We start from the raw sequence: 18,345 nt of genomic DNA on the forward strand, positions 1-18,345 counted from the left end.
AATATACATAGACAGCACTATAAACAAGTTTCAAGTGTGGTGGTACAAGGATAATTAAAACATCCTTCTGTCATTCCATGATTATTGTCTCTCAAAGACTTCCATGTCAATTACTCATGTTGAAAGTAGAGATTTTTTTTCCCCAACTGCCTGCCCTCCAAACCAAGGGCTTGTCTACACTGCCTTGTAGTTTGAACTACAAGGGCATGATAGCAGTGCACACCAAAGTGCTGCATTGTAACTGCCCTGTGTGGACGCTGAGGGCACAACCTAAAAGATTCATAGTTTGCGTTAATGTGGTCCTCTTCAAACAGGACTATATTAATGCAGACTAGGAACCTTTTAATACATGCATGCAGTGTCCACACAGGGGAGTTACAAAGCAGCACTTTGGTGCGCATTGCTATTCATGCCCCTGTCATCCCAACAGAGGGCAATGTAGACATAGCCTAGTCTTAAGTGTCTCAAACTAAAGCTGGGTTCTTTTGGGTTCACACAGAAGTCAAACTTCGTAACTTTGTTAACAATTCTGTTGATGGTACATTTCCAGGAATAGACTCTAACTTGCTCACTCTCAGCTGTGTTGGGTCTGCAGGGTAAACAGGAGTAAAAAGTAGTTAACATTTCTTTTAGTCACTAAACCAAGCAGAATTGATTCTGAATACACCCAAATCAATCATCTCAGTAAGAAAGCTGTCACACTCTTTTATGGAGACTAACAAGAGGAGAAAGAGTGGAGGGAAGGCTTATGAGAAATGTATTTGATTGAGTGTGTCTACCCACTCACAACTGACTGAGACAGCAGAATTAGAGGCAAGGTTGAATGTTCTGTGAAAATATGGCATCTTAATACAGCATCTTCACATTTTCTTTAAAACTGCAGTCATCATTTTACATATACAAGTTTTATGCATGCATTTTTAATGCTTAAATCTGTACACACAAAAATGAGGCCTTTTATATCTATATTAGACAGATATCTAGCTACCTGATTTTTGTGTGTGTTCAAATTATTCATCTTATTATTTTTAGTGCCCCCAAATGTTCTATGCCCACAGGACAGAGCAAATAGAGAGAAAAAAACCATGATGCCTGTCTTGCAGCATCTTACAATGACATATAAGATGCAACAAAACAAGAATAGTGAGGAAAGAAACGAGGGGGACAGAGTGGAAGGACAAAGGTTACATAGCAGTTAGAGCACATGGTTAGTGGTTCAACAGAATGTGATGATGATGATTGATGATGATGAATTTTAAGTTCTTTGGGAAAGGGACGATGTCTTCCTTTTGTATGTACAGCACCAAATGCAATTGGGCCCTGTCCAAATTAGGACTAGATCCTTGCAACCTGTCTCAAAACCAACGGATCTGGGTTAGGTTGGATCTGAAAACCACCTAACCCTCTCAGGCTTGGGTCAGGTGAGGTCATCTCTGATCACTTCCTCCTGTCCATAGGATTGATGTAGCAGTGGCTGTGTGCGTCTCGTCCTGCTGGCCAGCACCACCTTAAAGAAATCTGTGTGCATGTGGAGTGAATGTGCTGACAAGTTGTAGTGCCTCTCGCTTGGTAGCAAGCACAGTGCAGCAAGGCTCTGGCGGCCAGCAGGATCAGGGCACATAGCCACTGCTGCATCAACCCCATGGGCACAAGGCAGCCAGAGATGAATCATGTGCCTAGGCTTGCAGGAAACCCTCACCAAGCCGAGTGCTAAGGACGAGATGGCAGTGCTGACACAAGTTTGGGGGGGAAGTGTCAGGTTTGGGACAGGATTGGTCTGAAAATGACTAGAACTCTCAGGTTGGGTTCAGGTTGGCTATGTTCGGTCTGACTCTGGATTGACCAAGGCAGATCTTTAGTTGGGGCATTCAACTGCTATCACAGTATAAATTACAACAAAAAATTGGCTTTAAAATGAACACTGCAGAAAGAGAGAGTCCAAAAGAGGGATTAGAATGACGAGAGCTAACAGTGTATATGTACAAAAAACAAGCATGGGGAAAACTATTCATGCAAAAACAGTGGGTACAATTTTAGAGGTCACTTTTGAGAATTTGGCCCTAAATGAGGAGCATTTTCTTCATGGAAATTTTTACCTCTGGAAGAAAAGGAAAATTAGAAAGTTACCTATTTAATTTCTCAAGGCTTAAGCATTTGACCTGCTACTTGTTAAAGGTTTTTATTTTATCCATCTATATGTCATTGTGAAGCATAATTTGGTAGGAAAATGATAGCATTGTATGAGTTAATGATCTGTAAAGAAAAGAAATGTTACTAATATATATGCACTGCCACTCATTATGAACTCTACTATATTTCTTCGTATTGAAATCCAGAGTAACAATCTGGATTTTTTTAAAGTAAAATTTTTTTAAATGGCATTTAATAAAGGTGTTTAAATAATTCAAGGAACATGTGTCCAACAAGCAGACAGGCAGGCCTTTAGTCACAGAATTAGAAGTCTAACAAACTGAAACTTTCAACCGAGCTGTACAACTAACAGAGCATGTATAGAGAGAGGCCTGAACCAAAGCCCAGAACACCCCTAAACTTTAGAAAAGTGTATCAATAGGATTGTTCAGCATTCTACAGCACAGACTATCTATTTAATGTTCCAGAAAGGTGCTTTAATGACAGTTCTGAAAGCCGAAGTCCACTATGCTCAGAACGCATACAATAATGGCAGCCTTGAGACCCTCAACTAAGACACCCAATTACTATATGTAGGCCACACCAACCAGACATTAGATGATCATCTGAATCATTACTTAACTGGGCTGGATACAGACAAATGGCCTAAATGAAAAAGGTTCCATATTCTGTCACCAATCCTCTGACACATCCTGCCTCCCAAAATTATTTGTAACAATTATTTTTTAGGAACAGCAAATTCTCAAGATGTAATCATGCATCAAGTGAAGTAAAAAATAATGTCCTGCCCTTTCCATACATGGCATTCAAAATTCAGCCTAGGGTTACATAATAATTAAATATTAACGTTTATTTATTGTTCCTGAGAAGCATCTTATCCTTTTTAATCCAATGTGTCTTTTTTTGGCAGTATGAAGTCCTGCAGCAATTTTAAGCTGTTTAAAATGTACATAAAGTGGCAGTCCCCCCCCTTAAACAACAGTTCTGGAAACAATCTAAAATAGTGTCACATTGCCTCTTAATTCTATTTTTATCAATATTGTAATGACATTAATAAGTGTGCATTTCTAAAATAAACCTTGAAAAGCACAATCTGCAACTTTTTTTGTTCTACTAAATATTTTAAGTAGGTTTTTATTTTAAAAAAGTATGTATTCATAATGTGCACCTGAATTTCTAAGTAGGTTAATGATAATAAATGGCATCTGTAGATAATTGGGGTTCATGGATGGTGTTGCATGTAACATTAGGCCTATGTCATTTGAATAACGCTCTTGTCGTATGTCAGGTTCAATAAGTGTAACATTTTAATTGGAAAGAAAACAAGACAATGATTATTCTCATATGCTTATAAATTCTTTCCTCTTTTTTGAATTAAAATGTTTTTAAACTTTTATTTACTATTAGGTTCATTTCTGTGTGAACAGTGCAGCTTTTTTAGCTATTAAAATATATTAATTATGGCAATGTGTATACTATTTAGGTATCCCTCTTCATGACAAAAAATATATAGTAACCTAACTTATTCTAGTCATTAACGTTTTGTTCTTAAATGAAATACATAAATACATGTATTTTATTTTAGTGAAGCTGGTTATCACCCTTATACTAAGTGCTTGTTTACAAAGCATGTGACAAAGCAGCGTGATTAGTAAAGCGCTCTAATTGTCCCATGTAGACCCTGCTGGCACATTAATGTTAACATGAACGAGAGTGTGCCAGCAGGAGCTATATGGGACAGTTAGAGTGCAGCATATTAGAGTCCTTGATAAATCACACCCCAGTACTTTGCTGGTGCCGTGTAGACAAGCCCTAAAATTTCTTCCTAAACCTAATACTCTTTTCTAAAACAAGATGCACATGTAAACATCACTAAATACAAAAGGATTATTTGCAAAGCAAACTATTCCGAGTACTAGTTAAAGTGCTGTAGGAATCATTGTGGTTCATGCACTACACAGATGAAAAATGTCTGAACACACACAAAACCAAGAGTAGAAATTATTCAGATATTTAATGAGCCCCCATTTCAAGTGTTCTCCTGAGGCCATTTTTCACTGTACCACAAATCAATACATATGCAGCTTTGACATGAAAGATTTTTTTTCAATTATGGAGGAAATTTGTCATATCAATTCTAATTTATATGGGCCAATTCTACAATCAGTTGGGACTACTCATCTAAGAAAGGGTGACATCACCAGACCCTCAAATACCATAATCCTTCAAAAATGGATTATTTACTGTATTCGGGTTATGATGGAAGCAGAGCTTGACAAATATGCATTCATATGCTGAGACAGTGTCCTTCCTGTTGTGTTAAGGTGCTCTTTTTCACAACAAAGTGTGGTAAATTTACATACCCTTCTCTCGCTGTGTCTAGTAGGAAGAACAAATCCCAAAACGTTGAATTTCATTTTTTTTTGCAATAGTCTATTATTTTAATAATTAGATAATTGCATACCAGAAGGGCCTCATCTGGGGTGGTAGGTGAGAGTTCTGCAGATACTGTCCGAATAGTGTTGAGTCCCGTTAAGGAAACATTTGAGAGTCGTCTTTTACGTACACCACTGCAGTTGTTAGGGATTTTAAATGCACACCTCTTATGGTAGTTTAGACCACATCCTGAAAAGGAAAACATGAAACCTTCCTATTAAAGATTATTTCAGAATAAAGTAGAAATGTATTTTTATATTGAACAAAAATGGCACCCTAATTTTCTCTGAAGCTATTGTTATTCAGCATTGCTATTTAGCTTTAAGTTTTGCTAGTTTAAAAAGTTGTTAAGGCAAATCTCAATGGTCTATATATAATTCAATAAACTTCCAAAAGTTACCACCATGACCAAACCTCAGTCTTAGTCCCTCATTTGAAAGAATCTATGAGCAGAAGGCACTATAGTGGCTGTACACTCAGTACATGGGAGGTTGGGAAAAAAGATTTAATTTCACATCAGTCATTGGCAACATTCCAACAGGAGCTCAGTACAGATACTCTGGGTAAAGTGAGAATCGTCACAGCAAATATCTATACTCTGATCTCTTACCAGTATTGCTCAAGAGCAACTTTAATGAAGTCAATAGAGTTACACTGGTATAAAATCAGATAAAAGAATTAGGCCCAGAGTGTGAGAAATTTACATGACAGAAAGGCCTTTCCTCAGATATAGATTAGACATGGACAATCTTCTGTGACACCTCCTGGGGGTAGAGAATGAGGCTTCCACCTGCCTTTAGTGTGAGAAAGCCTTGCCTGTACCTGTCGTGGGTCAGCTTCCTGATTCCACCGGCACGGGCAACACAAGCACTCCCCGCTTAGCCTACGGAGGCTCTGCTGGCCCTATGCAGGTTAGCGATAGGCACACTCCAAACCCCGAGTCCTCCAAGCATCCTTCCAGAGTGCCCAGCCACTACTCCACTGGATGCTCTCAGCATTCAAAGGTTTACTGCTCACAAAGGAACAGTACACCCCAGCTTACTACATAAATGTCTATCAGGGATGGTCTAGACAGTATTTGGTCCTGCCATGCGGGCAGGGGACTGGACTCGATGACCTCTCGAGGTCCCTTCCAGTCCTAGAATCTATGAATCTATACACCTCAGATCACAGCTCCACTTAACACAGGGCCCTTAGATAAGTTTATAGCGCAAATGATTAAACTTTTATTTAACCAAGTATAGAAATTTGAGAGATGGTAAGTAGAAATATTGGAAACAAATTGTTATATACAAAATAAAATCATAACACTTATTCTAGAGCCTAGACTTAAATTAACGAGTTACTGTCATGTCTTATAGCTCACCCAAAATCCTTCCCACATATTACAGGCAGGCTTGGCTGGGATCTTCTGTTCAAGAACAAGCTAAATTGTCAGCTTTCCTCCTCAGTGGAAAAGATTCAGGGTGTCTCCCTGTATCCTCAATTATACCGCCACAACCATTATCTTTACTCATAAGCAGGACACCTCCCTGCTGGTTGTTGTTTTCCTGTGTCCCTCTTTCTTGGCAATTTTACAATCTCTTGATTAGCATATGGCTCAGACTGTAGCTAGGCCTCCATTGTGAAGTGGACAACATTCAATACATACATTACCAGTCAGAGAGACATAAAAGTGTCTCTTCCTTCCTACCTGACAGGAGCTGATCTGCCCTAACATACCTAAGAACATAATTTTCAGTACAGATACATAATTCCTTAGACATTATCCGTACATACATTTTGCAATGTATATGATGACCAATGGACTCTTGGCTCTTGGTAGAGATCTCACATGCCACCTTTTGGTACACTTAATATGCATACATCTGACCTTAGGGATGCCTGTAAAACTCTATGCACCCTTTTCCACCAAAAGGTTCCTGTGTCACACCCTCCTCTGTGCCTAAATTCTGGATTTGATAGTATGACAAGACCTCATGAGGAAGAGAGCCTAGCCTGGCATTTGGTGTTGTGAGGGGAGGAGAGTTTGCAATTGGAGACAGAGTACCAGATTATGGCTAAATAAAGACGGGGGAAAGTGAAAACTGACAAAAAATGTTTCATGTTCTTTGTTGATTTGTATCCAATTCAATCCCAATGAACCCAGTGGTGTTCCCGAGGATGCCAGTCAATATAAGATTTTGGACCCACGGGATTTTAAAAAGTTATTATTACTTACAAACAACTAATATCAAACACTAAGGCTATGTCTACACTACAAATTATTTTGGTATAATTTACGTTGTTCAAGGGTGTGAATAATCCACACCCTTAAGTGACATAAGTTATACCAACCTAAGTGCCATTGTAGATGGCGCTATGTCAGTGAGAGAGCTTCTCCCGCCAACATAGCTACCGCCTCTCATGGAGGCAGGAGTTATTAAGCCAACAGGAAAGCTCTCTCCCATCGGCTTACAGCATCTTCACCAAACGTTCTGCAGTTGTGCCTCTGTAAATTATGTAGTGTAAACACAGCCTGTAACTAAACACATAAAGGTGAACATCAATAGTAGTAAATCTAGTTATCCTTGCACTTCAAACAGTACAATATTTTGAAGCCAACAGTATTACTATTTCTCTATGGACAACACGGGATATACATTTTTTCCCCTTTAAAGAAGCCTGGATATCTTGAAGAGTAAGGATTGCAAATGTACCCATAAAATAGCTGAACTTTCCAAAGAAGCAGACATTCAGAAAGTTTACTGTGTTGTCTCAAGAAAGGTTCCCTAGATTCAGAAAAACGAGGAGTCTAGTGGCACCTTAAAGACTAACGGATTTATTTGGGCATAAACTTTTGGGGGTAAAAAGCCCTCTTCTTCAGATGCATTTCTTCTTCTATGCTTCTGAAGAAGTGGGTTTTTTACCCATGAAAGCTTGTGTCCAAATAAATCTGTTAGTCTTTAAGGTACCACCAGACTCCTCGTTTTTGTGCAGACAGACTAACACGGCTACCCCTCTGATACTAGATTCAGTCATTCAACTACGACTTGTTCATTTATTCTAGGCCCAGAGGAGAAAGATCATCATCACTATCCTTGTTACGTTAGTCATACTAAGCATCTTGTTTTGAATTCCCACAATATTTTTATTCCATTATTAGCTTTACTCCAGGAATTGCTACATTTATTTTCATGTTGTCCTTTTTCTGTCATCTCAACTTATCAATGAGTTAGGTCAGACAACCATACAAAATTACTCTTTATTTAAACACAATATCTTTTTTAAAAGGGAAGAGAGTAGATCCCATTTCTTCAGCAGAATAATGGCTTACGCCTCTTGAACTCCTCCACCTAAATACTCTACTCTGGTCTGTGGCAAATTGCCGGCACCGCTATGATGGGTCTCGTGCTTTCTCTTTTGGGGGGGGGGGGGGTCAGGGCGCAGTTTCTTGCCCCTGAACAGGGATATTAACTGCCCTACTAGTGTCCTAGAGGAGGGGAGTGGAGCGGTAGGGACCCGGGCCCGCCCTCTACTTCGGGTCCCAGTCCAGGGGCCCTAAGGATAGTGGTAAACCACTTGAACTAGCGGTTCCTTCCCCTGGGCTACTTCCCTCTCCTGCCCTTCAGCTTGTGGGGGCTTCCTGCCCTCCCTCTGCACAAGCCAGGTGTCCCTTTACCTAGGGTCTTGGTCTTCTTAGCCCACCTCAGCTCTTCTCCAAACTTCCCTCTGCTTCCTTCCAAACTGCTCTCTGCTCCAACACCAATCCACTGTTTCTACTCCTTCAAACTGTTTTCTGCTCCAACACCAATCCTCTCTGCTCCAACTCCTTCCCCTGTCTGATTGAAGCAGGGGGGTTTTATCAGTTGACAGACGTCAGGTGCTCTAATTGGCTTCAGGTGCTCTTATTAATCTATAGCAAACTTTCTTCCCTCTACAGGAAATAAGGCTCTCTTCTAACCCTCTCCTGCTGCCCTCTGGCCATACTGTATCACAGGTCATTATAAGCATTTAAATGCTTATGTATAAGCAATTCAGAGGGGAGTGAGATTAACCATTAACAATGAATACACTTCTAGGCAAATTCACATGCCTTTTTGATTTTCTGCCAGCGTATCCATCCCAACCACACCCGGAGTACAAATCATAAGACTACACTAAGCCTGATGGCTTTGCATCATTACTTAATGGTAGGGAAGATAATGGAGACTCCACAAACAATTTTTAAAAAAGATTCTGGGCCTAAAACTGGACAAGAAAATGAGAAAAACAAATTTATTTTTCGTTTATCAAAAAATTCTCCTTGATGGCTGGAGTAACCCTGGTCAGTGCAGCCCCCGCTGAAAACAATGAGCCATGCCTCTCAACCTGCCTAGGTTCAAATATGCAGTGTGCACCAAATACCCAAAATGAAGAAAACAAACAAAAAAAATTCATGGAGGAAAATTAACATGTGAGATTCACTTTTTAGTGCAAAAAATTCTGGCTATAATCTCAGTTGGATATTCTTCATTTTTTATGTAAATAATATTCAGTAGCAAAAAGGGAATGAACACCAGATTAATGTGGAACATAGGGAACTTTGAGACTACATTGTGTGATTGTCTCTTGAAATGAAAGCCATCCAATAGGTATGCAATGAGTTTTGTGCTTTTTTTTCATACACACACAACTCCTAGTAATTTTAACTGAGGGTGCATTTACATATTGACTAGCGAAATGGTAGTGGATTTACTTGACATAGCAGTATAGGAGATAGCACAAACCATGAAAATATTTACCTTCAAATCTTTATACGAATTCCATCATTAATATCTTTGCCTTTACTTGCTGGGAATATTTAAATAAGGAAGCATTCTCTGTCACATGGCAAATACAAAATCAGAATTTCTGTTTGCTTATCAAAAGCCTTGTCTATATAAAAAAGTTGCATTGTTATTGCTTATACCACCATAATTAAACCAATTTAAATAAACCAACTGTGTGTTCACACTGTTTTACTTGCACCAGTACAGCCCATATTGAATTAGAAACCATGGGTGAAATCCTGGATCCATGGAAATCAAACTCCCATTGACTTCAATGAAGTCAGGATTTTACTCCATATGTCCACCCAGCACTGTGCTGCATTGATTGTACTGCTTTGCTGTCTCAATAAGTACTCTGGAGTACCTTGGATTGGCTCCAGGCTCACTATATTCTGACCAGTTTCCACAATGCATTATGGGATGCCCCTTGGAGACCAGAAGAATAGTTCTGGTGCCCACACTATTTTGAGATACTGTCAAGCACAGAAGTGGCATGCTTGACTCACTGAGATTGGAAAGCAAATGCTAATGTAACTTACCTTCACACTTAAGTCCCTGACGCACAAGACCCCACAGCATTTCTCCACAGTGGTCACAGAAGGCTGGTGCTCGGTATGAATGAACAAACAGAGCATGGGGACGGATCTGAAAGTCTTCAAATGTGGCAGAAGCTGTAAAAACAAAAACATATCAAAGATAAAGCTAATTAATACCATAACTAATCTGTGTCATTACATGATATTTTATTGTAATAGATAATTTGATATTTTTTTCAGATATGATTGAAATATAATCATTGTTATTTTGAGTTTCTCTCTTGTGGTCATTATTGTATATGGAATTATTCTTTATTCATGCAGAATTTAATTTATAGAAAGAGAAGTATGGATTCGCAATTGCTTGTAAATATTCCAAGGATAAAATGCTAGTAACTATCAGCCATACCAAAATGAATGTTAGAAAAAATTCTAAAAGTGTGCTTCCAAGTATATTTGCCAGTCCTTCAGCTGTACACTAAAGTTGCAGCATACTTTTATACTTTCGTTTCCAATTTTTGTACTGCTTAGAATACTGATCTCTTACCAGAGCTATCATATTGACAACTATTAAAACCTGTGTATTTATGAAATGTTTGTTTGTAATATCTATTGAACTCATGTCCAAGCCTGTCATTTACATTATTTTATAATCCTTCATTTTTATAGTATATCATAATGTATTTACCAAGGATTTTTTTTTAATTTTTAAATTGTTTTAAATGTTGTCATCAAAATTTAAAGGTGTGATTATTTGCCATTTTTTCATAATGGTTGTATGAGGTAGTTGCTCCATTCATCCAGATTTATTAAGAGTCTCTCTGAGGCAATGTGATAAACAACATAATCTAGAATGAGTATTATCTGTTTTCTAGCAAAGACATAAAGAATGATCAGTGCATTAAACCTTTGCCATAAATTAGCAAAGGATTCAACCAAATTTCAAGAAATTTTTCTAAGCACTATTTTATAAGATTGCATCATTATGTGAAGATAGACACAAGCTAAGATACATTGCATGGGAGCATTGTAGCTGCAAGTCATTATCAAACACAGAAAATGAAAGTGGATCAAGAAGGGCCACTGATGCAGACCATTTCTTAACAGGAAGCATATTACCATTTGCCCAGTCGAATGCTAAAAAAACAAAAACAGTTACTAACCTTTCCATAACTGTTGTTCTTCGAGACCTGTTGCACGTGTCCATTCCAATGTAGGTGTGTGTGCACCCTGCTCAGTGCTGAATGTCTGTCACAAGGGACACCGATGGATGGGGCCATGAGAACGGAATGCCCACGCAAACCACCAGCGGGTCCAGCCACCAACCAAGGGAGATGAGAACCGGGGGGAGGAACCATGAGGATCGTGTTCAGATGATGGGGTTTTGGTGAGTACACCAAAGCTAGCCATGCCTGGAGAGGTCTGAGTCGAAGTTTCGCATACTGAACTACATAAGTACATGAGGTCATTTGACCCAAGAGCCTCAGGCAACTCCGTGTCATTATAATCAGGAATTCCTTGAGGTGCTCTATAAGCATCATGATTGCCTGAAGGTTGACTGGTTGAGATGTATGCTGGACTCCAACTGAGCCCTAGTCCAGCCTCTGACCAGCCAGTCGTCAAGGTAAGGGTAAACCTGAACCCCTGGCCTCCTTCGGAAGACCACTACGACCACCATGCACTTTGTAAACACGCATGGTGCTGCCGATAACTGTTGAGCTGCCACAGGTCCAGGATAGATCTGAAACCTCCCTTGGCTTTCAGGATTAGAAAATAATGGGAGTAGAACCCTCAACTCCTTAAATTCTGTGGAACCTCTTCCAAGGCTCTGCACCTCTTGGGCTTAGGGTGACCAGATGTCCCGATTTTATAGGGACAATCCCGATTTTTGGGTCTTTTTCTTATATAGGCTCCTATTACCCCCCACCCCCGTCCCGATTTTTCACACTTGCTGTCTGGTCACCCTACTTGGGCTAGAAGTTGCTCATGAGAAGGGTTCCTGAAGAGAGACAGGGAGGGGAATGAGGTGGGCAGAAGAGAATTGAATTGGAGGGTATATCCCACTTCTATTGTATTTAGTACCCAAGGGTCTGTAATAATACAGGACCATGACCGAAGGAAGTGGAACAAGTGGTCCGCAAACAAAGTGCAGGTTGGATCCAAAGTCTCTGTGGCTGGTACGCTGTCCCCATGAATCCCATCAAAAGACCTGCTTAGAGTGCCTGGAATGTCTTGGGGAAGCAGGCATTGATGACGAGAGAACTGGGGTGGAGGTCTCTGCCTGAAGTCTTTGCTCCTCTTCCTCTGTGAGTCTTTCTGGGACAGTGGAGGGAAGAACCAGAAGGAAGGCTGGGGCATAAAATGCTTTCTCATAGATGCCGGGGTGTATAAGATCAGGGACTTCAGAGTAGCCCTGGAATCCTAGAGGCCATGGAGCTCTGAAAAGAGCAAAGTGCCCTTAAAGAGAAGATCCTGGAGAGTCTGTTGGACCTCCTGTGGGAGGCCTGAGGATTGGAGCCAGGAACTTCTATGCATAACCACTGCGGAGGCCAAGAACCTGGCTGCTGAAGCCGCAGCTTCCAGGGTCCCTTGTAGGGAAGCCCTTGCTACAGACTTCCCCTCCTCCACCAAAGAGGAGAACTTGTGTCTGGCCTCTTGGGGCATCAAGTCCTTAAACTTTAACAAGTCCCAAATATTAAACTCATAACCTGCTTGTTAGTTCGCAAAAGTGAGCTGCAAACCCCCAGTTGAGTAGTCCTTCCTCCCAAACAGGTCTAGCTTCTTAGAGTCTTTTTCCTTAGGAGTCACCCGTGGTAACCCCTGTCACTCTCGCTCACTGGCAGCTGAGACCACCAAGGATACTGGGAGAGGATGAGTATGTAAAAATTCATATCCCTTAGCCAGGACAAAGTTCTTCTTTTTGGCCCTTTTGGCTGTGGGAGGTAGGGATGCTGGGGTTGGCCACAGGGCTTTTATTGGGTCCCTGATGGCCTTGTTGAGGGGAAGGGCCACTCTTGACAGGCCCACTGTGGCCAAGATGTCCAACAAAGAGTGGGAGGAGTCCTTAACCTCCTCCATCTGGATGCCCAGGTTTTGGACAACTCTCTTAAGAAGAGCCTTATTGTCATGAGAGCGCGCAATGTCAGCTCCTGCCACAGGCCTCGTCAGGAGAAGAAGAGGAGGAATCCTGCACAGCAGGGAGTACTGATCTTTGCCTTCGGCACCGGCCGGGTCACATGGTGTTGGCTCCTGGTAGTCAGTACCAGTCCGGTACTGGAGCCTGGATCAGGCTCTGCTCGAAGAGGCGGCAATACTCTTCCCTCAGAGGCCACCGAGTAGGAGCGTCTCGATCGAGAACCCTGTGTAGGGGGAAAGGCCAATGGGTTCCAGAAGGGCCACTGTACAGGCACCTGCCATTGTCCAGGAGGCCAAGCAACTGACAGAATGCCTGGCCCAGGTCCATCGCAGAGTAGTACCAACTTGCATGCCGGGGCCGGTTGCTGCAGGAGATATATGATTCTGATGATGAGGAATCTGTCTGGAGAACAGAGAGGAGCAGTTCCCACTTGTGCCAGTGACCAGTGCCAAGGCAGGGAAGACCAGGACTGGGCCATCATGACCAGCTCCCCCTTAGACGGTACTGAGGGTCTCGGTACCGAGCTATAGCCAGTAGTCACATGTTCTTTTCTGCCCGCTGACACCGACACCATTGGCTCTTGTACCACTGGCAATGCCAGCACCGACAGCAGGAGCAGGTCTCTAGCTGCAGCAAAAGTCTCCAGCGTGGATGGTACCGCCGAAGAGCTGGAACTGTGCTGCCCCTCCAGTGCTGATAGATTGATCAGTGCCAGGCTCAGTGGCACCTCCAATGTGGCTGGAGTGAATGGCACTGCCTGAGTTGCTGGAGCCGTGGAATGACCCTGTGCAGGTCGCGCTCTGCTGCAGTCTCCATGTCTGGCCATTCTAGGAGTTGGGGAACATCTTCTTCTGTTTCTTCCTCAGCACCAGAGATGGTGAACGGTGCCAAGGTTCTCAGATGGTGACAGGAGCGCCAGGCCTCGGCACCAGTACCAAAGGAAACTCTGCTAAAACAGAGAAAGTCTAACAACTACAAAAGAAAAGTTAGCTAACTATGAATAAAACTATGCACAACAAAGTAGGCAACAAAGTCCACTGAAGAAGATTTGTAAGAACAAGGACAGAGAAGTTCCAGCAACTGTCCTGGGTGGCAAGAAGGAACTGAGGGAGCATGGAAACACCAATGCCCTATACACCATTGCTATGGACGTGCGGCACCAGCAGGCACCAGAGCCGACCCGATGGATATCACTGAGGGAAAAATGTCTGGCGGCTGTACTCGGAGCACACACACACACACACACACACACACATCTAAATTGCAATGGAGATGTGCAATCACTCAAGAATAGGAAGTTTCACAGAAAGATCAAAAATTGGCCTGCACTAGTAATTTCAAATCCTCTTGGGAAAGGTGCAACAATTCCAACTGTTGGATCAGCTACGATAGTTAGAATAATCATTTTTGGATTGGCTTAAACTATAGAATAGGCAGCTACAGTATATAAAGACATTTTGGTTCCAGATCATCAGCGTTCAGATGTTTAATTTGAATCAAAGATTTGTTTGGCCTCATTATAAGAGTGGGAGTGAAACTGACAATCTGAAGGATTGGGAAGAGGCTGTAAAGAGTACTACAGGGAGATAAGCCAGGGCCTTAGCAAAGATGATATATCCCTGGAGGTGTGAACAAAATGGTGTATTTATATTTTAATCATACAATTCAAGCTACAAAAATGTCTTTTAAAGCTGCATGTGAGTGCTGACCACAGCACTAATCTGTGAATAATTTAATTGATCAGATATTGCATTCATAAATACTATGGGGATGGGCATTACATAAAACAGATAGACAAGCTATGACAAACCTTAAAGCCTGTTTAGGACAGAACTTAAACATATGCTTAAATCAACCCTGGTTCAGAACAGCCCTTAAGCATGTGCTTAAATTCCATGGATGTGAACAGGATTGACCACATGCTTAGATGCTGTCCTGAATAGGAATATTTTCAGGAACTGGGGCCTAAGTAATACATCACATGATGTCAAGCTAATTTTTTATGGTTCAATCCAAATAAAATCTTGAGACCCAATCACTGCTGGGCCCATTCCTGTTCCTTTCACATTAATGGAGAGAGGACTGAAATACCAATCAAGGGGAGGTTTTACACTAGTTATAGAGCTGATTATAATAAAGGCCAGCTGCAGTGAAGTCAGTTCTGTCTCTGTATGAGGTTGCACCACTTAGGAAAAACATTTCTAAGAATTTCTACAGAGAAACAGTGTTAGCTCTGTCTAATCACACCAGTTTTTAGACTTGGGAATTTGTATCACAGATCTTCATCATATCAAATCAAAAATGGGATCAAATGACTAACTATTATGGAATTAAACAAATCCTTTTCCACTTTATTCAACCCCAAACCCTAGAAATGTACTCCAGTCAAAAAACCTTTATCAATGGCATGCCATTTGTTTTGTAGGGAGTTTCTAATTTCAGATTTTCCTAATAGACTATGTAAAAAACGATTTAATATTCCAGGTGCAATAATTCCATCCTTCCTATAGTCAGTACAATAGGTTAGGACATCCTGATTCATAATTAAAATAGTTTTGAATTATTTAACATGGGCTGCAGATAAACAATATACATTTATTCAGATGCATTTCAGCTAACCAAGGTTTAGATCACCTAAGAAAAACAACTGCAGGGAGTTATTGCTCTAGGGTTTTTCAAAATAAAGTGGTCAATTCCATTGTTAAGTCAATGTTGGCCTTGGGATATCCATAAACAAAAATAATCAAAATAGATTTTACATTATTTAGCAGGCTCCTTCAAGAGTTTACTTTGGCTTGGAGTGAACATGAATTGGCATCTACACATCCAAAGTAAGGAACTGATCCTGAGATGCATTCCATGCTGGCAACTCCCATAGACTTTAGTGTGAGTTATACACTGTGGGATCAAGCCCCGAGACTTCAAAATGTATTTAAAATGTAAAATTTTTCACTTTTCTTGGACCTATTGTACGCGTTACAAACATGGGCACTAATACTTAAATTCTTAATTTTATAATGCAGTCATATTTTAGAAATAGACACACTGCATACTTTAGGTTCTAAATTCAACTATTTTAGGGAAACAGACTCTGTGTTAATAGGAATAATCTTTAAATGTTTGTATTGCCTGAAACATTCAGTTAAATCTATGCCTGGTTTGATGGCCAGTGAGATATTACATTGGTCAAAGTAAATTTGCCTTCTGTGTCATCAGCCAGAATAAATAAGTAAATCAGAACTAATTTATATTGTCTATTGGGTTTGGACCTTAAACTGTTACATAATCTAGTTGCCATATTCCAGTGGTTATTTCTGTAGATGTGGTATAGGCAGTTGGAAATGCAACAGCATTGTTCTTAACATATTAATAATCAAATTACTTATTACATGGAGAATTATGAATACCAAAATTGACTTAGGCTCCAGTTCAGCAAAGCATTTAAGCATGTGCTAAAGTCCATCCCTATTCATCAAAATACATAAGCTCATGCTTAATTTAAAGCACATCCTTAAGTCCAACTGAAGTCAATGGGACTTGAGCAAGTATCTAAAGTTAAACACATGCTTAAGTGCTTTGTTGAGCAGGGATGGACTACCAAATTGCGGGGCTTAGTGAGAAATTATTGTCTAGGCTCATTTGTGAATGATATTTTAGACAACAGATACAATGCAGAAAAGGCACAGCACCCAGACTTTGAACAATGCAATAACTTTTATTTATCACAGAATCATAGAATATTAGGGTTGGAAAAGAACTCAGGAGGTCATCTAGTCCAACCCCCTGCTCAAAGCAGGACCAACACCAACTAAATCATCCCAGCCAAGGCTTTGTCAAGCTGGGCCTTAAAAACCTCTAAGGATGGAGATTCCAGCACCTCCCTAAGTAACCCATTCTAGTGCTTCACCACCCTCCTAGTGAAATAGTGTTTCCTAATATCCAATCTAGACCCAGGGCTGGCTCTAGGATTTTTGCCGCCCCAAGCTAAAACAATTTTGGCCGCCCCTCCCCCCGTTTTTTAATTACCCCACCCCCGCCCCTGCCTCAACTCCGCCCCTTCCCCAAATCCCCAGCCCTGCCTCCTCCCCCCAGGCTCTCAAGCCTAGGAGGGAGGGAGGGAGGGGGAGAAGCGGCGCGTGCGCCGCGGCCACTCAGAGTCTCCCCCTCCCTCCCAGGCTCTGAAGCCTGGGAGGGAGGGGGAGCAGTGGTGCGTGAATCAGCTGTTTCGCGCGCTGCGGCCGCTCGGGATCTCCCCCTCCCTCCCAGGTTTGAGATCCTGGGAGGGAGGGCGAGTAGCGGCGCGCGAATCAGCTGTTTCACGCGCCGTGGCGCGCGAGCAGCAGCAGCGGAGGTGAGCTAGGGCGGCCGGGGCACATTTTTAGGGGCGGCAGGGGCGGCATTCTGGCGCCGGCCATGCCGCCCCTAAAAATGTGCCGCCCCAAGCACCAGCTTGTTTTGCTGGTGCCTAGAGCCGGCCCTGTCTAGACCTCCCGCACTGGAACTTGAGACCATTGCTCTTTGTTCTGTCAGCTGCCACCACTGAGAACTCCATCCTCTTTGGAACCCCCATTCAGGTAGTTGAAGGCTGCTATTAAATCTCCCCTCACTCTTCTCTTCTGCAGACTAAATAACCCCAGTTCCCTCAGCTGCTCCTCGTAAGTCATGTGCCCCAGCTACCTAATAATTTTCATTGCCCTCCGCTGGACTCTCTCCAATTTGTCCACATTCCTTCTGTAGAGGGGGGACAAAACTGGACAAATACTCCAGATGTGGCCTCACCAGTGCTGAATAGAGGGGAATAATCACTTCCTTCGATCTGCTGGCAATGCTCCTATTAATACAGCCCAATATGCTGTTGGCCTACTTAGTTTGATAAGTTAATGAAAGAAAAAAAGTCATTTTTAGTTATACCCAAAATTAGCTACTAATTTAAAAAAAAATTGAAGATTGTGACTGAAGTGAATCTGAAATTTAATTTTTCTATAAGCAGTTTTGCTACTGCTGCATTCAGTCCCACCTGCAATGGATAAACTGATGAATAGTTTTGGTTGCTCAGTGTCATCCTCTCATTTTGTTTTTGTTCGTCAGTATTATCCTCGCTTTCTTCCAGGCTGACTCAAGTGGTAAAGAAAGAATTGACATCCCTTCTACTAAAGCTGTAATTGATCCAGCTGGGGTCCCTGCAGATTAATTGGCAGGTCATCATGGCTCATGCACTCAGCATAAAAATTGAGCTTTCTACCATTTACATAGTGATGGCTACTCTATTTGTTGGTTAATTCAGACTGCAAGCAGA

At 41.6% G+C, this 18,345-nt stretch overlaps 1 protein-coding gene across 4 annotated transcripts in view; it reads right to left on the reverse strand.

The window, feature by feature from the left end:
* Positions 1 to 18,345, reverse strand: part of PRKD1 (protein kinase D1) — a 289,590-nt gene that overhangs the window by 70,993 nt on the left and 200,252 nt on the right. For all 4 annotated transcript variants that reach the window (XM_024210917.1, XM_024210916.1, XM_024210919.1 and 1 more), the window contains 2 exons: positions 9,917 to 10,048; positions 4,616 to 4,776 (listed from right to left, as the gene is read on the reverse strand). In XM_024210917.1, coding sequence (XP_024066685.1) covers positions 4,616 to 4,776; positions 9,917 to 10,048 — 293 coding nt within the window. The remainder of the gene's footprint in view (positions 1 to 4,615; positions 4,777 to 9,916; positions 10,049 to 18,345) is intronic.

Source organism: Terrapene carolina, unplaced genomic scaffold, assembly GCF_002925995.2.
Source record: "Terrapene carolina triunguis isolate 2854851 unplaced genomic scaffold, T_m_triunguis-2.0 Scaffold96, whole genome shotgun sequence".
Classification (NCBI taxonomy): domain Eukaryota; kingdom Metazoa; phylum Chordata; order Testudines; family Emydidae; genus Terrapene; species Terrapene triunguis.